Raw genomic sequence first — 25,929 nt, 5'->3', positions numbered from 1 at the left:
AGCAACATATTGTCAAACATGCGATCGGTTCAAATTTGAGAACCACTATGGCCGGCATTTTGAAATGGTTGATGGCAGCGCCCTGAATGGAGGTATCGATTCTTGAAGGCTGAGATAAAAACCGTGAGAATGCCTGAAATACCTCATGCATGGGGTAAAAATACTTCGAGGAGGTGATATGAATTCTTATTAGTGAGTGTCTTGTGTTATGAGTTAATTTTTGCGTTGACAAACGCGGGAAAAATAGTATTACTATGATTGGGTTTTCAACTGTCGCCCATATCGATGTCAGATCCTCGATCTTCTAGCCGTGCGACGGCCGACTCCACCGCCTGGAGCGATCTACCAAGTGCGAATCCCCGGGTTGTGGGGGTGTTGCGTGCGGCGTTACCCCTAGGATACCGTTTCGTTTCTTATCGTGGCTCTCAAGAAATGTTTCCAAATTTTAGATGGCCGTGATTGCAATCACCCGACCAGCGGCCTCCCCGGGCCGCCATTTTGGCTGACGTAGAGAAACAAGGGATTCTGGCCGGTTGTGCGCTGTCGCGCGGTTTCGGTCCGTGGAGTGCGGACGTGGATCGTTACGCGGTAGCGTCGGAGGCCGCGGGAGGAGAAACACAAGTGATCATCGTGTGGGTGAGAGAGTGATTTTGTGCGGTTATGGGTGGTTGAGTGAGCCGTGAAGATTTGGGGTGGCAAGCTTCTTCGCGCTGTGCCGTCTCCGTAGACGATTGCGTGCGGACGCCTGGCGCATGTCTGTGGAAGATCCCTTCGATGGATGTGATTCCTGTGTAATTTTGGCTTTGACTATGTATTCTTTTCATTGTTAGTTCTCGAATACTTAGTCATGGCACAGCTTCTGAATAAAGATCCGGCAGTGTACAAGAAGGAGGCGGAAGCATTCTTCTCTGACCTGAAGGGTTTCCATGGAGGCAGAGGGTGAGTGTTTGAAGTTTGTTATGCATATTTTTTATTTGCTCTGGCCTAGTTAATTACAATATCATGCATTTGCTTTTACACAAGAATTTCAGCATGTATTGCACTTCCCACAGTTTTCTAGAGGGTTGATTGATGGATGATAGGCACTGCCTTCCAGCATTGTGTGGAACACATTAACATAATCCTGATGCACCATGCGGTGAATTTGGAATGGTGGCATGTCAGAACCATGACAGGATGTCAAATTTGTGCATTGCTGTCTGGATTGTTTTTTTTTTCAAACACTGGCTTATGCATTATTCTGAATTAAACTGGGGCTATTGAATAATTGCTTTAAGGTTATTGAGTTTATGTTACACAAGCGTGCAAGATAGTATGGGAGTTAAAAGAAGCATAAGTTAGATGAAGTGGTTTTGCCTTTCAGACCCCTTGTTATATGGACACACACCTTTTTAAGCTTTTGATAGATTTCATGCATGCCTTATGATGGATTGCAAATGGTGATTATCAACAGTCAGCTTTGTTTAGCATGTCATATTTTGTTGTGGCAGGCCTGTGCTAGTTTTGGTGCCTTGGGGCACTTACTTGTTAACAGTTTGGGCATATTCCTAAAATATGTATCCCACTTCAGACTTGGCATATTTTTGTAGGCAGGCTTTCATATTGCCCATAATGTATTTTTTTCTTTAAATTAGGAATGTGGGCTGTGTAGTAGACATGGGATCCATTAGTGTATATCAGGCTGTTTTGATTGCATGAGGAATACTGCAACTTTTAAGAATTAAAGAATGATCCACTAGTGGACATCATACAAGTCCAAGTCATCAGTTATTGTGTTTACAGGGGATTTGCACCTTTGTTTAAGAATATCACTGAACTGATACTGGTTGTGATGGCAGAAACATTGGTCTCCTTGCTTCTTTAGGTGTGATCAGTGCTGTTAGGCATGGAATATCTTTGGCTCTGAAATAGGTCTTGTATGCCTGGAAAGTTACCAATTTCTATGTTGTGTTCACATTAGCATGTGCTTGTGAAAAGTAATATGTAAATAAAATGTGGAATATGAATAAGATGGCATGTAGCAGTGCTTACAGCTTGAACTAAAAAAGTTGTTGATGCACTGGCCAAGTTCCTTTCAACATGTGGCTTCAAGTGATCATTTATGGCAGCTTTTTAGGCATAGTATACTGCTTCAAACAAATGTATTGTTATCCACCAATATTTGTATTCCATAGTATAAGCAACTGAAGCAAACAATGTTTTCCTTTTCCTGATTGGTCCCAACTGCACTTTCTGGTCAGCTGACATCAGTATTTTGTAGCTGAGCAGTCCAGTGACATGCTCGATGAAAGACTGCACATCCTTCCTCATTGGTTCGGTGTTTGAATGCAAAGTATAATATGCTTTTATTTTGGGTCATTTTGCACTGTAGGATGAAGCTCTGGCTGAACTCATCTAAGATTGGTATAATACAATGAAGACAAGTATGGCCCTAGGTACAAGGATGTCATATATAATCAAGAAGCATTCCACCTTTTCCTCATGATGGGTGTTGGGTGCAAAATGACGCTAGAAGTTGACATGCCCGAAAATCCCAATCATCATCATGATAGGTGCAAAATGACCACCACAGTCCATGCCCTCCTCTCCCCCCCCCCCCTCCCCCCCACAAGAAAACAAATAACAAAAAGCTGCTGTGGTTCCTGATGGCAGAAATTATCATGAAAAGCCATCTGGCATATATGGAGTGATTTTGTTGAGGTACAGATAGTGCATTGGTTGAGCTGCCACCTGGGAAACCGGAGGTACAGGGTTTGATGCCCTGCAGTGCCTGCCCCTGCCACTGGGGTGAAAGGCAGGCAATGCCATATAGCATCAGCAGCTGGGTGTGTCATAAAGTACCAATGGTGGAGTTTTTAAATGGGGCAGGCTGCTTTAGTAGACCACAAACCCATTGCAAAGTTCAGTGTTGAACTTCAGACAGCAGTGGTTTGACAGTTGTTTTCATGGGTGTGTATTGTTAACCATCAGTGTGTTTCTAATAGGAATTAGCAGTAAGTCAGCTGTGAACCTATTAAGACGTTTTGTGAGTTGTGTACAAGTTGTGTCATGCCCGAAGGCAACGTTAGCCGGAATGCAACGTGTTGCCCAGTGACATTGATTGTGACGTGGTGGGCATCACAAATAACGTGCCTGTGACCCCATTCAGGTTAGCGGCAGTGTTGCTTTCATTGAGTCGGTTGTGAAAGCAAAGTGGCCTGAAGGAGAGGAATGCCACTTCTGTCCAATATTCTGTGCTGTCGCTCGTATTTTCGTGTCTTATATTACATGCTGTGCAATAATCGATAGTTGCTGCTGGCACTAAAACATAGCGTAGCTTCGTAGTCTGCCGAAATATCTCCATTCGATGCCAGTTCAATTTTGAGACGGACGTTGTGATGTTTCAGAACGGCCTTTCATCGGACTCCAAAGATCGGGGGAAGAGATGTGGACCTGTATCTTCTGTACGTGCTTGTGACAACTCGAGGAGGGTGGGAAAAGGTAAGGAGGGCATTGTTTACGCATGATGAAGAAGATGCACTTCTACTTTTAACAAAGATTGCCATCAACGTTGGTTTAAAAATGGTTCAAAATAGCCGACTTGGTGCTACCTTAACGCGTTTGCCTGCCAATTGTGGCTCAGCTTGAAAATGCACAAACTTGTGCATTATGCATGTTGGATTATTGCGGTCAAAGCAAAAGTAAGATCGTCATAGAAGGAACTCATATATTCCAAAACGCAAATACGGTCCAAGCGATAGCTGAGTGGGTGGTCTTTCATTCATCGCGCCTTCCACAACACTAAGTAGTGACCGGTGCAGTGTGACCGATGATGGTGAAGTAGTGAACATGTGTTCGCGGCTGTGGCTTACACTGGTGGTAACATTGATCAATTTAGCTCCCCATGACTGGTTTGGGAGCATGCTAGTTATTGTTTGACAGGAAAATAATGCATTGCGCCTGAAGTATCGGACGTCAGGCGTCCAAAGGTTGTGATGAACTGTAATTCTGTGCTTTACGTCAGGCGAAATCCGTCCATTTATATTGCCTAGCATCGAACTGCAGCTCACAAAGCTCCCTTTTTGCGTCAAAAATTGGCGTGGAAGATGAGATGTGTCGTTGTATCGCCAGCTGCACGCGGTGGAATGCCTGCTGGATGTTCAGTGTGTGGATCCACAGACAGGCCATGGTGCTATCAAGTTACGTAGTATCTTTCGTCCGACGATTTAGTATTATTCCCGACGCGTCATGCAAGCATCGCGAATTGTTATTTTACGGAATTAAAAAGACAAAATATAGCAAAAGGTGCTAAAATATAGCGTTTAAGTGCGGGTTAGGTGTTACCAACAATTTTCCGTCAATTCTCCCAATTGGCGAGCGTTCTTTCATCACCGCTGACCTGAAATTGGGCGAGAAAATACTATCGGTGATCGGAAATGAATTTTATAAATTCTTAGGCTGTCGTGAGGATGGACAAAATGCCAATGTGAACAAATGCAGCATCCCGAACGAATGCGATCAAAGTCGGTATGAACGAGCGCAAGCGTTTGAGCTTGCGAAAACGAGCGAGCAAGCAAAACGAGAGAAACGAGCGCAAACAAGCAAGCAAGTTTCGGTGGAATATGAACTTGTACTGCTGTAGTATGCGCATAGACATCGATTGGACAGATGTGGCTGAAATGGTAGATATTTAGCGATATGGACGCTGTGGTCGGGAAAGTTTTCGGTGCTGTACATTGTTACAAGGACTTTTTCGTGTGGCTGCACGCAGTCTCACACACCTCTGTTTGACTTCACACACCTCTGTTTGACAGGCGCCGGTCCACTCGGCGCCGCACCTTCGTGTCTGATAGGGGGTTTGGGCGCGATGAATACAGTTCTGTTTTGAGGAATAGAGTGCTGGGTTCGATCCTGAGCTGGTGTATATTTTGCTGGTATGGACGCGAGAACCCATGCGAGGGCTTGATGTCACCGTTATTACATACACCAGATGGTAGGAGATTCGAACTGAATTTTTGCAGTTTTTTTTTCTCAAATAGGCAGTATATTCCCGGTGTGGAGCCGCACACCGTCTTGGTAAATTTCGCCATCGTGTCATGAATAATTTTGCAATGATTCAAGGAATCAGCTTCAGTACATTCTCTTAATGCTGCGGGCCAGTTTTTCATCTCAAGAGATTGCACTCGGCCTGCATTTAGACTCGGCCTGCATTTCTTTCAAATGTACCTGAAGAAACTGATCCGGTGCACATAGTCTGGCCAGCAAACTGTTGGCCAGAACCTCCTCACCCCAAAAACTGTCGCCGTCTGCAGGCTTGTTTTCCGCTGGAGAGGAGCCATCTTCTTTTTGAGCGTGTTTAGGTTTATAGCGTTTTTCGGCTTCGTATGTCGGCGATCAGAAGGCGTCCGTTGCGGCATGCCATTAAACGACTGAATGAAGTGCAACTCAGTCTAAACCGCTCTAGACTGAGTCACGAGTTTGATTAGTTTTAAAACATCCCATGGCTGGATGCCAAAGGGAACAGATCATGTAAACCAATGTAAATGTTTAAGTGAGGCTACCTCCTTTCAGCAGACATTAATGTACGTATCTTGCCCAGGTATAGTGCAGTTGTTCATTATGTTCGGTTTATGCAAGGCTTTGCGCCCGGGTAGACAGGTGTGGTGCGCCTTGTTCCAGGCCCCTGGTTGCGGCTGCTTGAAAGAGCAATATTTGCACGGGTGCTAGGTTCACTTCTACTGGACAGGAGCGGGTAGCAATGCTGCGCCATATATTCGTATAAGACGTGATGGAAAATTCATAACATTGTCTGTTTTTGGAACGATGTGCGTCGCAGTGTTTGCAATAGTATTTCGAGGGTAGCTAGGAATAAAAGAAAAGGTAACGCAACACAAATGATAATTGATGCTACCTGTGAAAGCAAAGAAGGCTGCGGAATCGTTTTTTGAAGCATGGGAACGCCACGAATCCGCAGTGAAGTCGATTTTGAGGTGCAAGCACTCTGCATGGAGTTTTAGTAAAGAAGTTCATGTGCCATACATTGCGTCGATGCTGCAGTTGAGGGCAAGCGCTGTTAATATTGTGTGCCTTTGAACGCGGCTGAAATCGCTGACCCGCCTGATCCGTTTTTGATGGCGCGGTCGGTGGCCTCCTGGAGATCTGGCGTTTCGTACGGCCATGCCCACGGGCACTGTCCGTCCCGGTTCCCGCGCCGCCGGATCGCCCCAGCCCTCCCGGCCGTGGCTGCGCGCGCCGGCGCGCCGCCCGCCGGCCGCGGCGAGGGCGCGCCGCCACCACGTGGTGGCCGGTTGCCGCCCACCTGAGCCGGCGGACCCTGGCCCTGAATCGGCGGGACTCCCCCGAACAGCTGACCGGCCGGCCGGCCGGCCGACGACACGCCGCCATTGAGAGCTCGGCGCACGGGGAGAGAGCGCGCGCGCGGGCGCGGGGCCCGGCCGGCGGCGACGCGACGCCCCGCGGCCCGGCCCGGCCGGCCGCCGGGGTAGAGGCGCGCCGGCCGCCGTGCGCGCGCACTCTCGGCCCGGCCGCGCCACACGTCGGCCACGGAGCCGTGCTGCGTCCGGCCGGTCGCACGGCCCAGTGCGGCCGGCCGGTCGAGCCCTACGGTACCTGCCCACCCTGCTCCGATACACGTCCGCTCCGGTGTCGTAACTGGGCTTCATGCGCATAAGTTACACGGTCCCGGAATTCGTAGGTCGGGGAAGAAAAAGGCACCCAGCCGATCATTCTTTGAATTTTTTCGTTTGTTTTAGTGTCATCGCTGAACTTGATCATGAACTACAATGAATTTTCTGAAAGGAGCAAGCTTGCTCCACCTGTCAAATAGATTTTTCGATACCATGATGATCGATCCTGCCAGGTTTTTGCCAGCTTCTGTAGATCAAGTGTATCCCGAAACAGACCTCTACGAAATGTTAAGGCGTGTGCCTGTCATAACTGGCACCCGGTGTTTCTAACCCTTCATGTCATGACCGCATCCAAGCTTCAGACCGGCGCGACCTGGAGGCTGATGCACCTCAAACTCCCTGCCACTCACTGCTCTTGTGAATGCGTTAAGTTCTTCGATGCGCCAGTAGCATTCAAAGTTTGGAAGGCCGGGTTTTCGAAAGCAGGACCGCGTCGCGTAATTTTCGGATGCTGGTGTTCCGAGACGGACCATAGCTGGGACTGCGGCCAGTCTTAGCGCTGGAGGTGGCCGGTGGGACCGATCGCGTGTCTGGCCCATCTTGCATGAACTTTTCGCTGGCTGCCGTTCTGCATCGGACACAGCTCCTGGCTCGAAACTACCCGTTGTCAAGCCTGTTACACCCGACTTAAGCGATTGCGGTTGCTTTACCGACCGGTAGGCGGACCGCAAAACAGATTTATGTTTGACGTCTTATCGACTAAGTGGTATCATTTCGTCGGTCCCATGAGTCACTCCTCGGCGTCAATTTCTCGGCCCAATCCGTCTCCTGGCGCCGGCGTGCGCCGCGACTGCCGTCTCTCGCACGCCGCTGTGCCGGCCTGGGCCCGCGCGTGCGCGATGGGCCGGCGCTGGACGTGGGGGTCGGACCAGCCGCTGACCGTGGCGGCCGGGACGAGCCGGTGCCGTGCGGGTCACGTTCGCCGACGTCTTGCACGTCGGGCGGCCGCCGACCCAGCGCCACGGCCGGTGCGGCTGGCGCTCAGCCGGGAACCGGTCGGCGCCGGTCCCTGGCCCCGGGCCCCGGGCCCCGGGCCCCGGCGGCCGGGCGGCCCGGGCCCACCCGTGGGAGGGGCCGCTGTGATCAGTTCAGCCATCCGCAACTGCAGCTGATCGATGTCGACATCGCTCCCTGCGCCGTGAGCGCCGGACGGGCCAGGTGCTCTTTGAAGGCTAGGTCGGATGCCCAAGTCGGATGCTTGCGAGAAGTTCGCGAGACTAACCCGTTTACGGTCCGCTCGCCCCGCCTGCGCAAATGGCGAGCGGCGTCATCTGTAGCTGCGTTGTTTGGAACCGGTCCGTGTCGGCAGGATGCGGTCATGGACTGACGGGTTGGCTGTTCAGGCGGGGAGGGGGGTTGATGGCAATCGGCTCTGAAGCGGCACGACATTGGCCGTGGTGAGGTGATCCACATGGCTTGGGCGTCGACGCGGCTGTCTCTGCTCTTTGCCCTTCACATCAGGAATTGGAGATGTAACTGTATACACATGAGGAAGGCTATGAATACCATAATTATTATTAGGCTGGAGTATAATTATGAATGTCTGTTAACAGACTAGAAATCAGCTTATCGTCTTGCTTCCCCGTTTGGAGTGTTATCCATCGTGTTATGGACGCGCGGCACCGCGCATCCTCAGCCAGACTTGAACGTGGCTGTAGACCTTACATCTGCGAGCTTGGTAGTCACGACTGGCTGACTGTTCACGGCTGAGTTGAACATTTTTGCTGTTTGCTGTGCGCATTATCAACTTCAATGCTCCTGTGGAGCTTTCGAGCGAATTTTACAAACACCCCAGTCCTCGGCGCAGCAGTCGTGACTCGAGCTGCCTGGCATGTTGCCTACCCTCGTGTGAGGCACCGTCTCACGGCTTGTCGGATGCTGTAGTCCCTGTGCCTGCCGTCTTCGCGCCGGCCGCCTTCCGACCCATATCACCGCTCTGATCACGTCACGTCCGATCACGCCCAGCATCTGCGGACGTCACGTCACGTCCCGCCCCTCGTGACGTGACGGCCGGCTGTGACCTGGCCCGGCCGCTGGTGCCGTCCGTCGCGCCACCTCTGACCGGTGCCGCCGCCGCCGCCAGGTGAACGACTACAACGAGTGGGACACGCTGGCGCCGCTGTTCGAGATGCCCGTCGCCTGCGTGAACGTCGGCCTGGCACTGAAGCAGATCTACCTGAGGTGAGGCTGGGCGGGGGAGGGCGCCCGCCGCTGCCGCCGGCCCGCAGCGGCACGCGGACCGCGGCGCTCATGGCCGCGTGGGGCACGACGAATGATGCCCCCGCTGCATACTGCTGGGCCCATTGTAACGGTGCAGACCCATTATGCAGCAGGTAGCGTCATGAGCATGAGGCAGCGAAACAGAAGGAATGGCCTAAATTAGAGACGTCTAGGAGGTAATGAAACCGGGCTGTGTTTTCCCCAGGCGATCATTTCGCGGTGTAGTCATGCTTGTAAAGTTGTTCGGGGAATCCTCAAGTCTTCTGCAAATTTTGGACGCTGCCTTGCGGCCTGTTCGGCGTTGGTTCTTTCTCGCGCACGCCCGCTTCTGTTCTTGATCTCCGAGCTTCTGCGAATCATCGCCTCGGGTGTCTGTTCTCGGCGCGTTACCCCCCTGCCTGCCCGTACGGCCGAGGCACAGCGCCGCGTGCGGTGCTGCGGTAGTCGTGTGGAGCAGACTACCGCAGGACCGCACAGGACCATCGCTGTCGGCACGCTCCAAGGCCCAGTCAGCCGTCGTCAGCTTCTCTGCGCACGTCCCTCCTCCTCGCCTTACCTCGCCTCCCCCCCCCCCCCCCCCTGTGCACATTGCCGAGTAGTCTGAACTCGGTGCCTGACGTGGGTGAATATCAAGGTCTGGACGGTGCGACTCGTGATTTGAGTGTTGATGCCGATGCTCAAGTTCGATGGCAAATACGGTCAGGCAATGTCCAGCTGCATCGCGCCTGCCACTGCCCGCTCAGCTCATGGATTACGTTTTTTACCGATGCACTGGGATGGGGGATTTCATGGACATGAAAGTTCTGTGAGCTTGCTATGAAAGCGGTTCTCGTGGTCTTATCGTTCGGTGGTCGAAGACCTGCGATGTACATTTGACAACGAAAAAAATAAACTTAAGTTTTACTGCGAAATGACAGCTATTTTTTGGCAGGCGGATTTAAATGGCGTTGCTCATGGAGCGAGCTGTGTGGTCCGACCATCGAGCACATGGCTCGAACGTGCCATTGTCTGACCGCGATCTCTCCACGCCGTTTGCGCCCCCTGGTCCGGCCGCTGGTGCTCTCGGCGTCCGCTTCTCTCCCCGCCTAGTTGCAGGCGAGCGTTGTCCGCGTGCGCATTGTTTTTGTTTGGGCCGTGACAGTCGGTGCAGGCCGACCGCCAGCCCGCCCGCCGGCCCGCCCGCGCGGGTTCTCGACGCGTCAACTGGTCTTACCCGCAACAGAATCGATAGTACCCGCCCGCCTAGCGGCGCCCCGCCGCCGCCGCGCGCCGCCGCCAGCCAGCCAGGCAGCGAGTATTGATTCGGTCGGCGCGCGCCGTTGGCGGCGTCTAATTTTAGCGTGCGGCCGCCGGCACGCGGCGTTCCGCGGTGCCCGACCGGGTGGGTCGGACCCGGTAGTAGACGGGCGGCGGCGGGCGGGCGGCCGTAGTAGTCGGACGTCGGGTCAGCCGGCGCGGCGGTACGGGCGCCACGCGCCGCCAGCCGCCGCCGGGCCCGGGCCGCCCGACCATGGAGGGAGGGAGAGTGGCCGGCCTGGCCGGGGCAGCCCGCACCCGGCCGCCCGCGCCTGCCCGCGTTATTGCCGACGCCGAATGTAAAGTCAATAACGGCACGGCTGTTTATGCAACATGGCGCGCCGCGTCCGGCCGTGCAACATGCGGACCGGAGCCGGCGGAGTCCGGCCGGACTGCTCGGGTCGGGGCGCCATGGCGGCTGGGCCGGGCCGGGCCGGACCGGACCGGCCGCCGGCGGGCGTGCGGGCAGACGCCGGCCAGGTGCGGCGGGGCAGGCCGGACATGGCAGCGCGGAGCCGTGATGGGAAGCCGCCCGCCAGCAGAGGGGCGGCGCAGCGCCCGCCACCGGTCTGAGCCAACTGCGTGGTGTAGGGACCGGGCCGGGCCAGGCTCGTTGGGGGTGAATGATGTTCATCCGGTGTGGTCGTCTGAGCAAATGGGCGCTGTCGCCCGAACTTTTCCCGCGCTAGAAACGCAGGTTTTCCACCTCTCCGCGACCCTGCCCCGGCGTCGCCTGTGTGAGCTGTTGCGTTTTGGCGCGCAGACGGCGCGTGGCGGGAGCGGCGTCAGCTGGCCGGGCCGGCCGGGTGGCGCGCGAGACGCCGTTCCCGCCAGTCAGCTGGCGACTTTGGCCCCGGGCGGCCCGAACCGCGGGCAGCCAGCGGCCCGCCTCATCACGTGGGAATGCGGTGGCGCTTTGGTTTTTGATCAAGGGCATTGAAACGAGTCTCACTTAAATTTTGTGGGCAACTCATGGGTTTTGGAAATCGAAGGATGAAGGGTAGTTTCTTTCAATTTTTCTGGGGGAATGCTATGGGGAAATCTAGTCATTTATGCGCTGTGTAGACTCGCAACGTGTGCGGCACAAGTCGCAGACCCGGTAGTGCTATAAACAAAACAACAAAAAGTACAGAAAGGCTATCCCGGTTGGCGCAATATGATCTCTGCAGTCGGCGCGCCCGAAAGCGCCAATCACCAACAGCAGGAGCCATCAGCTGGTGCGCTGTGACCCCTGATGCACGGCTACGGCAGGCGCTGGCGCTCCATAGAACGTTGCGCGACAACGTGCGTCGCGCACCTCAAAAGAAGCCGTCGCTTTCTCGGCGATCGCGGCCACCTCGTCTTCCGGCGTCGCCGTCGTGCGCCTGGCAGCACGCTGAGCGGCTCGAACGGCTTCATTAGATGTCTTCACGCCAGTTTATGATAATCCTGTTGTCTTTACGCTCAGAAATACGTATCTGGTGAGGCACGTCGCGGGGATTCCTCGATGATCGTCGCTCGTCGCGCAGTTGATTTTGTGTGGACGTGCTCAATTTAGTTATGCGCATCTTTACATTGTGAGTGCCGTTGATAAGCTGCACATCCACCAGAACGGGACGTGTCGTATGTTTCTTGGCGATGCTGAATTGTTAGATATTCCAATTGAGTCTGGTTAAGAGCATTTTGGATTGAAACTCGGACAGAAATCAGGATTTGTATATTCTTCCTGTTTCAATGGAGCTCGAGTCGCCTTTGTTCAGCGGACCGTCCCGTCTGGAAGTACCGGCTGGGAGCTCGGCGCGGCGGCGAGCCGGTCCCTCTCCCGGACACCGGCACGGGCACGCTCCCGCTCCCGCTCGTGCCGGGCGACGTCGCCGCGGCCGGCCGGTCAGCCGGGGCGGCCGCAGCACGTGGCGGCCGTCCGCCGGCGCCGGAGCCGGAGCCGGAGCCGGAGCCGGCTGCAGCCGAGCCGGCGGCCGATCAATAGCTGCGGCCGGAGTGGAGCGGCGCCGCCGGCCGCGTGCCGTGCAGCCGGCCATCTGCCCCAGCGACCGGGCGCGCCACCGGTCGGCGCTGGGCACCGCCAGCCGACGGCGGCTCGCGCACCGGGCGCCACTCACTTACCACATGTCGACGCTTGCTGATATGGTCAGTGCAGCTGGGAGCGCCAGCGGTGGCGGCTGGACACGTGCCGGTCGCTGAAGGTCAAGGTGGAGCGGCCGCCGACGTCGCGTGGGCGCGCGGCCGACTCCGGGCGGCCGCTGTGTCCGCGTGGGTCTGACGCGTACTATTGGCTCAGTGCTGGCCGTGGTTGGGACCACGTGGGCCCCGCACATGCCTGCTAAAAATTGCGTCTCGCACGTGGCGTGCGGGCGGCGTGCAAGAGCCTTGCACCATCCCCCCCCCCCCCCCCCCCCCAGATACTGCACATGCCCGTGTTCCCCGCCTCGCAGCACCCTGTAGTTGTCGACCTGCTGGTGTGCTGGTGGAGGCGACCCGCATGTCGCCGCGGCTCTGGCCCCGAGGTGGGGAGGGTGGAGGGTAGTGTCAGGCGGCTGGGCGCGCCTGCTGCCCCACTCGCTCTGCCGGCGCCGAGGGAGATTGCTGCAGACGCGGTCGGCGTGGCCGGTGCTGGTCACGACGAGGCCCGTCCGATCGGCCGGAACAAAACGGCCGCTGTCGCTTCACATCTGTCGTCGCAGTGGTCATCTGCAGAGTGAGGCCGCCGGCTCTGGCTGGGCGGCCAGCTGGGCGGTGCCCGCCGGGGCTGCCAGGGCTGAATTCTCAGTTACTAGTCTTTGAAAAAGTATTTTTGCCAAAGTGGTGGGAAATCGCCAGAAGTTTTATGCTTTTTTGGGGGGACAGAGATGTCTCCTAGCCCGTCTGAGCATTTTTTTGCCATGTAATGCTGTAGGGCTGATGCTAAGTGCTTCTAGTGTAGAGCTGGCTTCCCCCGTCCCCTTCCTTGTTCTTGCGCCCTTTACTGTAACAGGACAGGCTCAACACCAGCAGATCTGAAAGGTTTTCCAGCTTCTTGTGGTTTGTTGGCTTAAAACGAACATTTCTCTAAATGGCAAGAGCTGCAAGCATGCTTGGATGGGTTTGGTTGATTCCTCACAAACCACCGGTCGCCTTGTCTTCGACCTGTATTAAGAAATGTGGAGAGATGCTAGCGTACGTCGGCACGATGCTGATGAGTTGTGGCGGCCCCGAAAATTGCTGATGGAATGCAAATGGCGCACGACATTTTTACGGCGGACTCTTCTAGTAACCTCGCGGCCGGGAACTGGGTGTTTCCACGTCATCCCATTGTACACAGGATGTTTACCTCATGGTCACATCACCACATGAGAGCGGCGGGACTGGCGCACTACGCCGGATTGCAAGCCCCGCCCGGATCCGGACGGGCGAGTGTGCCGTCGATGCGCGCGCGCCCACACATGATATCGGAGTCAGTCGGAGTACGGCCAGCTCGGTTCAGCTGAGGGCTGTGAAACGCCTATTGGGACTGCGGAGCGGGACTCGTGTGCAGGGCGAGGATAGACGAGATGGCGTTGTGCTGTCTCAGCATCCGACACTGGCGCCGCCCAACGACACCTCTCGGGCCGGAGGAGAGCGCGCGCTGCCCACACGGCGGCCTGACTTGGACCGCATGCTGTGTGCCCGTGACGGGCAGGGCTGCGGCGCGCGGTGAGCCGTCACGCCTGTCCGTTCGTGACGCTCCGTTGTGCTGGCTGGTACGCGTGATGATAGGCCGCCATCGCTCAGACGAGCCTCAGCTGCTCGCTTGGTGTTGGTCTCTGCGCGACGTATTCGTTCGCACGATCATCGTTTTCCTCCAGCGTTTTCCATGCAATTTTGGCCCCGACCCACAGGTGCCTGGCTCGTGTCGTTGACAGTGATCTGCGACTTTTCTTATAACAGCCATGTTTTTTGTTATGCATGTTAGTTGTTGGCGCTATGCGACATAGCAATGGAAGCGTCCGTCAACGGGAATGATCAAAAGGAATGGGGCATACAAAACAAAAAACGGTGGCCTGCGGACGTTCCCTGCCGTCTTCAGCCGGAGCTGGTCGGTGCGCGTACACCGGTCTCGGGTTCGCCTGCCGGGCGGAAGCGCACTGTGGCAGCGTGTGACCGCTGGCCGGCCGGCCGCCGCAGGTACCTGGACCACTACGAGAAGGTGCACTTCCACGGCGAGGAGCTGTACGGTCGGCACGACGAGGAGATGATCCTGCACGACACGTCGTCGCGCTCGTCGCGACGCCACAACGTGCGGGCCCTCAACGCCGTGCCCATGACCTACAACACCGGCCAGCACATCGTCTCAGGTGGGAGGCGCGCGCCGGCGCTCGCCCCCCCCCCCCCCCGCGGGCGCTGCACTGTCCGGACGGCAGGAAAGCGTGGGGGGGTGCCGTGTTGTAGAGTCGGGGGGTGCGCAATGGTTGATGGGAGGATAGCGAGCCAGGATCGAAACTCTCCTTGGATGCCTGATTTGAGCCAGATGTTTGCAGTGTCTGTTTGGAGCGGCGCCAAACGCCGGGTGGGTCTGCTCGACCCCCACTTCCGCCGCCGTCTCGGGGGATCGCCGCGGCACCTCCACGAGGGTGTCGTAAAGTTTGGGCGGTACCGCGCGGGGGGGGGGGGGCAGCGGTCTGTGTGTTGTGCGGCCGTCGATCCCGCCTCCCGACTGTTGACCTGACCTGACCTGACCTGAGCTGACGCCGGTCCGTGCCGCCGTCGCCGCCAGACTCGCTGCGTCAGTCGCTGGGCATGAGCCAGCCGCGGCCGCCGTCCGAGTACGATCGGCTGCTGCTGTCGCTGCTCAGCCCGCTACCCAACGAGCAGGACTTCGCCATCAACCTATGCACGCTGCTCAGCAACGAGGGCAAGCATGAGCTGCGGCTCAGTCGGCACCCGCGCCTCATGGGCGCGCTGCTGGCCCATGCCGGCGTCTTCACCGACGGTGAGTGGGCCGCCCCCGGACCGGCCGCGCCGCTTCGCCAGAGGATGCCGCTGGCGCGATCACTGTGAATCAGTTCCGGTGATCGGGAGACTGTGGTCATTTAGCAGGGGTTGACATGCCAGCTTTGGAGTGATTATGGCAGCTGGGTGGGGGGTGGGGGGCAGATCAGCATGGTTTTGGGCCTACGCCTTCGTCGCGGTCGCTGTCGGTTATTTTTTACTTGGCTGTGACAGGACGTCCCTGTATGCAGGCTATACGCAGAAGTACATGCTGGAGAACTACTCGCGGACCAAGCGACAGAACCTGGTGGCGTTCTGGCGCGACAGTCTGACGGAGAAGAAGCTGCTGCGCCTGCTGTCGGTGCATTACGCGCCGGAGCGGCGGCCGCTGACGGGGCCGGCCGGCGCGCACGACTCGGCGCTGCTCTTCTCGCCGGCGCGCGCCGAGCTGCACCAGCTCTCCGACGACAGCGACGACGAGCCGGACGCCGAGCTGGACGCCGAGGTGGCGGCGCTTGCGGCCGCCGGCGCCGCTGCCGACGACGACGACGCGCTCTTCTGCCTGGGCACGCAGCTGGGCGTGCTGGAGCGGACTGGGCACCGCGTGCTGCAGGTGGCGCAGGTGCTGCGCAGCCTCAGCTTCGAGCCGGAGAACGCAGCCGTGATGGCGGCCAGCGCCGCGTGCCTGCGCTTCCTGCTGCTGTGCGCCCACTGCCGCTGGGGCAGCCTGAGCAGTAGCGCGCGCGACACGCTCGGCAACCTGGCCGGCGAGGTGGTGCTGCGCGACGCCGCCTCGGACCGGCTGGGCCGGCTGCTCGTGCAGTACGCCGGCCGCGGCGTGCAGCACGCCGACCGCTCGGTCGTGCTCGCCAGCCTCGAGGTGCTCAACAAGCTGGCGCAGAACGAGCGCAACGAGGAGCCGCTGGCGGCCGCGCTGGACGCGCGCCTCCTGCAGACGGTGTGCACGTACCTGTCGCTGCACGACATCCTGCTGCTGATCGCCAGCCTCGAGTGTCTGCTGGGCCTGACGTCGCTGGGCGAGGACACGTGCCGGGCGGTGGCGCGCGCGCCTGGCGCCGTCACCACGCTCGTCTCGCTCGTCACCGTAGAGGTGAGCGGACGCCGCGGCGCGTCAGGGCGGTCGCGCGGAGGCGCCGTGCCGGGCGAGTAGGGAGGGAGGGCTGCGGTCGGAGTCGGCGCCGGATTAGGCCCGGGCATGTCTGGGGAGATGGTGCGGATAGTCTGGTGGGTGGAATCGGTTTGTCGCCGCGCTGCTGGTCTGTCGCCTACCGAATCATATCGTGTGGGCCAGTGTTCCACTTACGGTGTTTTTGTTTTTTTTGAATGGTGGGGTATGTCCTGCGCAGAGTGCGAGTGTAAGGGTTGACAAGCTTGGCTAGGACAGCATTTGCGCACTTGAAGTCCCAAATTTCAAACCTCGTGCATACGCCACAGCTATCATCTGAAATCGTACAGCAGCTCTCAGCTTGGCGCGGCGAAACAGGTTGTGTCGCGACGACTGCATAACCGTGGGGCCGGAGAGCATTGAGTCAATGGCTCTGGGGGCGACGATGTGGAGAAGGGTCAGCCTGGGATCACATCTGTCAGCTTTGGTCGTGTTCGGGTTTATGTCGGTATTGACTCCGCCCTTTGCCTCGACAGGCTCAGAGCTACGGCCCGCGTGCCTGTATCCTCATGAAGGTGATGCAGACGCCGTGCAGCGTGCCGGCGCCGGCCGCCGGCCCGCCCTCCGCGCAGCAGCCGCCGCCGCAGCAGCAGTTGCTGCAGCAGCCGGCAGCGGCGGCGCCTCCCGCTGCGCAGCACATCCACATCCAGCAGCAGCAGCAGCAGCCGCCGCCGCCACCGCCGCCGCAGCCGGCGCCGGTGGTGGTGGCGGCGCCGCAGCAGCAGCAGCACGCGCCGGCGGCGGCCGTGCGGATCCAGCCGCCGGCGCCGCCGGCCACGGTGGTGCGCCAGGTTCCGATGCCGCTCATCCAGCCGTCGCAGCCGCCCGTCCTGCCCAGTGAGTCGCCGCCGCGCGCCGGTCGCGCGCACGCTGGGCGTCGATGACGTCACCACGGCCTCTGCCCGCTGCTGAAGCGGAGGTCGAGGGTGTTTGGGCTGGGTTTTGTTGTGCTGTGACGTGTGCGTGTGCGTGTGCGCGTATGCGTGCGTTTGTGTATGCGCGTGTGTGCGTGCGTGCGTGCGTGCGTGCGTGCGTGCGTGCGTGCGTGTGTGTGTGTGTGTGTGTGTGTGTGTGTGTGTGTGTGTGTGTGTGTGTGTGTGTGTGTGTGTGTATATGCGCGTGTGTATGTGTGTGTGTGTGCGTGCGTGTGTGTATGCGCGTGTGTGTGCGTCTGTGTGTGTGTGCGTGTGTGTGTATGCGCGCGCGCGCGTGTGTGTGTGTTTGTGTGCGTGCGCGTGTGTGTATGTGTGCGTGCGTGTGTGTGTGTGTGTGTGTGTGTGTGTGTGTGTGTGTGTGTGTGTGTGTGTGTGTGTGTGTGTGTGTGTGTGTGTGTGTGTGTGTGTGTGTGCGCGCGTGCGTGTGTGTGTATGTGTGCGTGTGTGTGTGTGTGTGTGTGTGCGTGAGCGTGCGTGCGTGCGTGCGTGAGTGTGTGTGTGTGTGTGTGTGTGTGTGTGTGTGTGTGTGTGTGTGTGTGTGTGTGTGTGTGTGCGTGGGTGTGTGTGTATGCGCGTGTGTGTGTGTGTGCGTGTGTGTGTGTGTGCGTGTGTGTATGCGCGTGTGCGTGTGTGTGTGTGTGTGTGTGTGTGTGTGTGTGTGTGTGGTAGTGTGTGTATGCGTGTGTGCGTGCGTGTGTGTGTATGCGCGTGTGCGTGTGTGTGTGTGTGTGTGTGTGTGTGTGTGCGGTGTGCGTGTGCGTGTGTGTGTGTACGTGTGTGTGTAGTTCATGCGATCGGTGGCTTAGCGGTGGTGGGTTGGGATCGGCGTGATGTGACTTGTCTCCGCACAGGCTGTCTCGCCCGCCGCGGCTGTCACCGTGCTGACGTGGCGTAATTCCGCCAGCTTGCGACCGCCCCGGTCTCACGCGCGTGCTGTCGCGCCACTGACGGCCGCTGGCCCGCCCAGTAGAGGGCTGGCCGCACGCTTGCGTCGCTGCGCCGCTGACGGCCGCCGCCCCGTCCCGCAGAGGGTCCGTTGTCGCACGTGGCGTCGGCGCCGGTGACGGAGAACAGCCTGTGGACGGTCAAATGGCTGCAGACGGTGTGCGAGGTGTCGCCCGGCCAGAGCATCGAGCAGGGCGTGCTTTACAAACAGTACACGGCCTCGGCGGCCGCCCAGCACTGGAAGGGCGTCATCACGCAGGGCGAGTTCGCCAACTGCGTCAAGTGAGTGCCCCGGTGACCGCGGTGCCCGCTGGCCCCTGGTGCGGTCCGTCCGCGTGGAGTCCAGGGGAACTCGACGGCTGCGGTATGACACCGGTGACACTGCGGTGACACCGGTCCCCGTGCTGTGGGCTGTCCCCCGTGTGACACGTGGGTGGTAATTGGCCACACCGCGCCTCAGAAGACTGGTGATGGTTGGTCGGCTGGCAGTGCTGGGGCGGTGGACGGTAACGGAGGCTCGACTGGCAGTAGTTCTAGTGTGTGCTGTGCTGGCCGTTGGGCCGCCAAACTGCAAATCCTTTGTCACGAGTGGCGACCGCAGATCGTCCGTCGGTTTTCGCGTGCCGATGTGAGTCGCGTTCCTTGTATGCAGCAGCTCTTGGGCTATCTCCCCCTCAGCTATACGGGTGTATCTGTGCTGTGGCCAGCGTGGCCGATGTGCTGCCGGCGCCGACGAGCTGTGGTGGTGGGCTGGGCACCCCTGGCCAGCGCGTCACGGGGTGGCATCCGACTGCCGCCGCCCTCAGGTCGGTGTTCGGTTCGTCGGTGAACGCGGTCGCCAAGCGACTGGCCAACGGCGGCACCGAGTACCACTTCGAGGGCATCCGCTCCAAGCTGCAGATCGTGACGACGGTGGTGCAGCCGCCGCAGCCGGCAGCGGCGGCGCGGCCGCCGCCGGCGCCGGCCGCGCCGCCCGTCTCGTCCATCCTGAAGGCACAGCTGTCGGCGCCGCCGCGGCCCGAGCTGCAGCGCGCCAAGGAGCCGGCCGTCGCCACTAGTCAGGTAGGTGTCGGTGCCGGGTGTCGGCTGTGACGGCCGCTGGAGGCGGACCTGGGAGAGGAGGAGGAGGAGGGGGGCTGCGCCGTGCGACGCTCACCGGCCGCTCTGGTGTCAGCAGGGGCCGGCCGGCCGCCACCTCTCGCAGGCGCTGATGGGCGGGCCCGGCCACCAGCGGCCCGAGCCGGCCGCCGCCTCCAGCTCGCTCATCAAGTCCCTGCTGGCCAGCAAGGTACCGCCGCACCCGCCGCAGCAGCAGCAGCACCAGCAGCAGCCGCAGGAGTCGGCGCCGGCCGTCTCGGCGTCACCGACAGGTGGCCTGAGCCCCAGCTGTTTTAGCACGCCGCAGGCCCAGGTCCGTGCTCGGTCCGCCTCGGCGCCGCCTCCTCCCCGGCCGGGCGCGGTGCTCATCTCGCCCGTGCCGGCGCCGGCGACGGTGCCGGCGCGCGCGCTCTCTCCGCTCTGGCGCCCGCTGTGGTGCCGCTTCCGGGGCCTGGTGCTGGCTGGTGGCGGGTCGGGCGCCCTGTTGGTGACGGTGAGACGTGCCGGCCGCTCCGTCCAGCCTAACACCGACTGGAGCGGCGGCGCGCGGCCACTGACTGCAGACTGCCGTGACGCTAACCGCCTGCCGCCGCGCCACTGTCCGCCGGCGCTCTGGCTCTCCCTCTGTCTGTCTCCGCCGTCGCGGCGTCCATTTGTCAGGCAGGGGTGTCTCTCTCTCTCTCCCTCTCTCTCTCCCCTCACTGGCCTGTCTAACCGTGTGCAGTGGGGTGCTAACACGCCGCGTGCAGGCGGCGAGGGTGCCAATCGAGTGCCTGCGGCCTGGTAGTGGTGCTTGTCCTGTTGGAGGCGGTCTGTAGGTCGCTTTCGGCTCCAGTGTGGCGTGTTCTTGCCAGTCTGACTTGCGTTAAATGATCTTCCGTGAACGACAAGCATTGGTGGTATGGAAAAGTTAGGCGCGTCGGCCAGTTGAGTTTTGGACTGGCATCTGATGGCAGTTTAAGGCGCATTGTGACTGACACAAACTGGCTGCGGTGCGCCGCAGGTGTCAACTTAGATGTCTGAACGAGCCATTGCAATTATTTTAATTGCACTTGTCGAGGTCTTCGATTCTCGACTCGTGGTGGCTTTACATCTCCAGGACCCACAGTGCTTGTCGTTCGTAGAGTCGTTATTCCTCGGTGCATGTCTGCTTCGGTCGTTGACGCCGGCCGCGTTCACATTCACTGATTTTCGCCTGACCAATGATATCAATTCATTGAGATACCGATTTATTGAAGACGGAGGAAATACCGTAATGATTGCGCCAGTTAGTCCCCCTGCCACGGACTGGCTGGATGATGTGTCGAGATGCCTAAGGCGATTTTTGCGGTGTGATGCGTAAGGCAGCGAAAGTTTGAAATCCCCATTTATTTTGCCCTTGTTTGATGGCCCACTTGACCGGTTCCAAGTCGTGCCGTCTCCGGTTTCGTGAACGTTGCGGCTACGCTAACAACTAGTTTTATTCTTCGCTATGGCTGCATTCTTGCAAGATCCTGCTTTTGTATAAAGGTCTACCTTTTTAGCCAACCAAAATCCAAATTAATGTAAACGGCTCCGAGTGCTGTAAATGCTCGGAGCTGCTGCCGTCGGCACAAAAACGGATTGAGGTGGGGTACCCTGTACGCAGCGGTCGCCGGCGAGCGGCAGCTGCCAGGCAGGCTGGCTGGTGTCCGTCGCCGGCCCGCCGGCCTCTGCTGACACGTGGTGTCCGTCCGCCAGGTGGCCAGGAACATGCAGAACAAGCGGCTGGCCGTCAACGGAGTGGGCGAGGTGAGGCCGGGCGCCGGCGGCCGTGCTTGCGTGTGGAGAGGCGCGAGCGCCGTCCGTGCGCTGCTGTGCACCTATGCGTATTGATAACCTTGTGACTGGTGCAGGTGGCCGGCGTTGCAGATATTTATTCGCAAGAACGTTCACAAGTGAGAGTGAAGTGGACTAGTTTCGCATCGTTTGAAAATCGGGCCAAAAACTCAGAAACATTTTCGGAGGATCACCGTAACTTAAGTCGTCTTTGTATGGTCGTTGTTCTGCTTAGAATTCTACTTTCCAGCCGTCGAAGCTTACCGAAGCCGTACGTGTGTCCGTGCCGTCACCGTTCGGCACTCGCTTAATGTCAGCCTGCCAACCTGGCGATAGGCGGCTTAAGATGACACGACTCGCTCGCCGACATTGCGCGTTGGCGTCACAATCAGCCACAATCTTTAAGATAATGACGATAGTGGGCATGAGGATTGTGCGCAACCTGAGGCCCAGGACTTGTGCCAGTCACAAGAAGTGCACCGTGCATTTCGTATTATTGGGGGCTACACGTATAGTGCCAGCCGAGCAGTAGGATAGTAGAAGAAGTGGGATAGGACGTGGGCAACTTACCCGCTACACTATATTTTTAGTGGAAACAAGCGCACTGTACTTCCGATCGCAACTAGTATAACGAATTGGAACGGTGCTCTCCACTGAGCGCCGCCGCCACCAAGCCACCCACCTCGGTTCTTGTGAAGATGGAATGTGCCTTGGCCTGGGCCGTATTTGTGTTACTTTGCCATTTGCCCCACCCAGGTCTGCAGATATCCCACCTGGTACTTTGCCATTTGCCCTACCCAGGTCTGCAGATATCCCACCTGGTATGAAGACATCGATTCATGGCCGTCTTCAGTTCCCTCCGCGCGATTTCACCGCTTCAGTATGCTCCAGCGTTTTAATACCCGACCACTTGGATGGTAGGGATGTCGATATTCTGTGTACACCCCAGGCTTGGGGCTCACTGCCTGTCCCCTCCCCTCGCTCAAAATCGGCCAACCAGCACCGAACCTGACGGCGGTCAATCCAGGACTGAGGGCCTCAGACCTGATAGACGGGTCGGGTAGGTCAGACCTCTAGGTTTTGCGGTCAAAGGGAATCATATTAGCGCCAACGAACTGCGTGCGGGGGCCGCTAGAGAGCCAGGTTTTAGGTGGCGTAACTTTGCTTTCACATCCTACATATCCGACTGCATTAATTTTGGAGCGCTGGCGTGCCCGCGTGCCGTCGGCCACCCAACGGGCGAGCGCCAAATGACCATGACGGTCGGTGCGCCCCAAGCCGCCAGTCACCAACAGCAGCTGACGGCGCCGTCTCTCCGACAGACGGAGCCGCTGCCGGGCGAGCTGGCCGACCCGGCGGCCGGCGGCGACGGCGCCGTGCACAACGGCATCAAGCCGGCGCCCAACAGCGGCTCGCGGCCGCCCAGCCGCGCCGCCAGCGAGGGCCTGCTCGCCGACCTGCTGGAGCGCAAGATCGCGCCCGTCAACGGCATCGACAAGGAGCTGCGCATCGGCGAGCGCGGCCTGGAGCTGGTCAACAACAACAACGGCAGCGCCGGCGGCGACGAGCGCACGGTCAACGGCGGTGCCGCCTCCCCGGCCAAGCGCAACGGCACCGACCTGCTGGCCTCGGCGCTCGACATGGCCGGCCTCATGGACGACCTGGGCGCCATGGACGACGACGATCCGCCGCCGGCCAGCCCGCCGCCGCCGCCGGCGACGCCCACCCCGCCGCCGCAGCCGGCGCCGGTGCTGGCGGCACCCGGTCAGCAGGGTTTCAAGCGGCCGGCCGAGGGCGGTGGTGGCGGCGAGGCGAAGCGGGCGCCGCCGCCGTCCCCGCAGCAGCAGCAGCAGCAGCCTCCGCCGCAGCAGCAGCCACAGCAGCCGCAGCAGCCACAGCAACCACAGCAGCCGCAGCTGCAACAGCCACAACAGCTACAGCAACAGCAACAGCAACAGCAACAACCGCAGCAGCCGCTGCAGCTGCAGACGGGTGTCACGGCTGGCGGTCAGCAGGTGGTGATGGTGCCGCAGAGCATGGCCAACATGGTGCTCAAGCTGCCGGCTAATGTGAGCCAGGGTCAGCAGCTGCTGCTGCCGCAGGGCCAGCTGATGATGACGTCATCGGGTCAGCTTGTGCTGGGGCAACACCAGGCACAGGTTATGGTGCAGGGCGCCGGCACCGGCAACGTGGTGGTGGGCCAGCCGGCCGTGGGCCAGCCGCAGACGGTGCTGGTGGCGCAGACGCCGCAGCAGCAGGGCACGGCCACGCGCACGCTCATCTTCCTGCCGCCACACCAGAAGGTGTACGTCTCGCAGCCGGGCGCCACGCACCAGGGCCAGCTGATGGTGCAGGTGACGCGCGCCATGTCCGGTACCACCCAGGTGGTCAACAGCACCGTGGTGACGGGCTCGCGTGCCGCCCAGCAGCACCTGCGCGGCCAGCCGCAGCCTATCGTCACCGCCCAGCTCGCGCCGCCGGGCCGCCTCGCTGCGTCGGCCCACCCGGCTGTCGGCGCGGGCGCCGGCGCCGGCCGGACGCTGTCGTCGACGCGCTCCGCGTCGCCGGCCGTGCCCGCGCCGCCGCCGCCGCCGCCCCCTCCTCCACCACCGCCGGCGTTACTGCCGCCGCCCGCGCCACCAGCGCCGCCGCCGCCGCCGCCACCGCCGGCGCCGGTGCGCGCGCCGAGCGTGGCGCCGACGCCAGAGAGCGTGGGTCGCCCGCTGCCGGCCGGCCTGCTCTGCGAGTGGCGTGGCTGCCTGCGCGGCTTCCCGACGGCGCACGCCGTCTACCAGCACGCCATCGAGACTCACTGTCCGCCGCAGCTGAGCGACATCCCCTGCCTGTGGGAGCGCTGCGACGGCATGATCCGCAAGCGCTACTCAATGATGACGCACCTGCAGGACCGGCACTGCGCCGAGCCGGTGAGCGCGTGCCGTCGAACCGGTGTTGGGGGAGGGAGGGAGGGGAGAAGGGGACGGGTCGAATAGGCCACGCGGGAGTGTGCGGACAGAAGCAGTGTGAGATCGTGAAATTCGCCGCCTAGTTAGTTTGCCGCGACGGGTCTGCTGGTGTTGGTTTTCTTTGGTCTGGGTAGTTAAACTGAAGGCTGCTGCAACGCGCCAATTTGTCAGACGTGAAGCGCTTGGGATGCTGCTGACGGTTGCATAACCTCCGGTTTCCCCTTGATGACATCAATGGTAATGGCCTGTAATTGCGTTCCTCTCGCTACCTGCGATCGCTGCGGCTGGGGCCGTAGAGTGGGCCGTCCAGCCGGCCGCGTGACTCTGCGTGACGCGCGTTGCCCCGGTTGCCAGATGCTGCGGCTGATGCGGAAGCGGCGCGAGCAGCTGCAGGCCACCGGCAAGACGGACATCCCGACGCCGTCGGCGCCGCCGCCGCACCCGGGCTACGCCAACAACGCGGCGCTGCAGGCGATCCGGCGGCACGCGCTCACCGAGGCCAAGCCGCCGCCCGACGAGAAGGAGGGGCCCGTCACAAAGTCGATCCGGCTGACCGCCGCGCTCATCTTGCGGAACATCGCCGTCTTCTCGCAGCACGGCCGCAGGTGAGGCGGACTGTCGGGCGCCGGGGTGTGGTACGAGTGGCGGCCGGGGTGTGGTGCGACGGGCGGCCTAGTGTGAGGTGCTGTGCATGCACAGGTGGTGGTCTCCTCTCCCGGCATCGCCGGGTGCTGGCGGAAGGCTTGTATTTATAATAGTCGGTGCGTCTTAGGCTACTGGTCCATCGTGAGGGCCTTCGCAAATTTGTTTTTCGCTTGCTTGTATCGTTTTCCAAAGCGCGCGTTTTCCTCCACCTCGCCAACTGTTAGCGCGGGAACGTCGGCTGGAAGATCCCACCTGGCTCGTTTTGCGGCCGCGGCGTGAAATGCCCGCCTGACGACGTCGTTCTCTGTGTCGGCCAGGGTGCTGCGCGCGCACGAGAGTCACCTGCTGAACGTGGCGGCGAGCAGCGCCGAGTCGTCGCGCACCATCGGCCAGCTGCTTGCTGACTTGCACGAGGTGGACCCGAGCTGACCCCCGGCGGCCGGCCCTGAGGGCCCGGAGCCTGACCTCAGCTGACCAACGTCCGCCCAGCAACACCCCCAACTGTGATGTCACCCCAACCACTCATTCTCACCACCTGCGAACCCTTCATCGGCGTTGCGAGCGTGCGCCCGTGTCTCAGGCTTATTTTGTCAAGGGTGCGGTGGCCTGACCCGCCATCTGTTGTGCATAGCGGAAAGTACAAAGTCGCGTTTTAGGCACCGGAGGCGCCGTTCGTGCTGGGCAAATCGGTTGTTGTCGATGTCTTGTTTACGCTGCGGTAACCTTGCGCACTTTCTGGGATCGTGTCGTTCTGCCTTAGATGGTGCAGCGACGTTGCTTTTGTAGGTGGCGAACTTTTGTATTTACAAGACTGCTGTTATTTATGTAAAAACAAGGTTTGTATCATCTGATAAGACCATCTGAGGAGGATGTGTAGAGCAGACGGGCGGAGGCTAGTCAGCGGGTTCCCACTGAACGAGATCCGACGTTTTTATTGGAGGGGCAACCTGTTCTTCTCACGAGCGCCTTTATCGATAATAAATTTTATTGCAGCTAGTTGTTGAGAGGTGTCTTAAGGCGCGGTATCCAGGCGTTTCATTGGGTTCCCGCAGCGGATACCGGGAAACGTCTGTCAATCCGCTAAAATGGTAGCATATTGAGCAAAACTTGCCACCCATCCCCAAAACTCCAGTGAACTCCAACTGCTGCCATGAGGAGTCATAATATCGGCGCTGGTGGCGATATCACTGACTGGGTCAGCGCGTCAACGATCT

At 59.5% G+C, this 25,929-nt stretch overlaps 1 protein-coding gene and 1 non-coding gene across 2 annotated transcripts; both read left to right on the top strand.

Moving 5' to 3' along the window:
• Positions 1-322: 322 nt before the first annotated feature.
• Bap170 (Brahma associated protein 170kD) lies at positions 323-25,707 on the top strand. The gene is made up of 20 exons (XM_037231989.1): positions 323-939; positions 3,387-3,480; positions 8,770-8,867; positions 14,343-14,512; positions 14,932-15,147; positions 15,398-15,606; positions 15,643-16,257; positions 16,809-16,886; positions 18,119-18,158; positions 18,296-18,494; positions 19,019-19,145; positions 19,251-19,274; positions 19,390-19,623; positions 21,030-21,080; positions 22,430-22,825; positions 23,123-23,176; positions 23,279-23,541; positions 23,797-24,031; positions 24,425-24,675; positions 25,033-25,707. Exons 1-20 carry the CDS (start codon positions 848-850, stop codon positions 25,142-25,144), a joined length of 3,558 nt encoding a protein of 1,185 aa, XP_037087884.1. The 5' UTR covers positions 323-847; the 3' UTR covers positions 25,145-25,707.
• LOC119108746 (U6 spliceosomal RNA) lies at positions 2,374-2,478 on the top strand. Its single transcript, XR_005095353.1, has one exon. It is a non-coding gene; the product is annotated as a U6 spliceosomal RNA (small nuclear RNA).
• Positions 25,708-25,929: the final 222 nt, after the last annotated feature.

This window comes from Pollicipes pollicipes, unplaced genomic scaffold (genome assembly GCF_011947565.3).
Source record: "Pollicipes pollicipes isolate AB1234 unplaced genomic scaffold, Ppol_2.1 Scaffold_6686;HRSCAF=7923_pilon_pilon_pilon, whole genome shotgun sequence".
Lineage (NCBI taxonomy): Eukaryota > Metazoa > Arthropoda > Thecostraca > Pollicipedomorpha > Pollicipedidae > Pollicipes > Pollicipes pollicipes.
The sequence above is the reverse complement of the archived record's forward strand: the minus strand, read 5'-3'. Positions and strand labels throughout refer to the sequence as shown.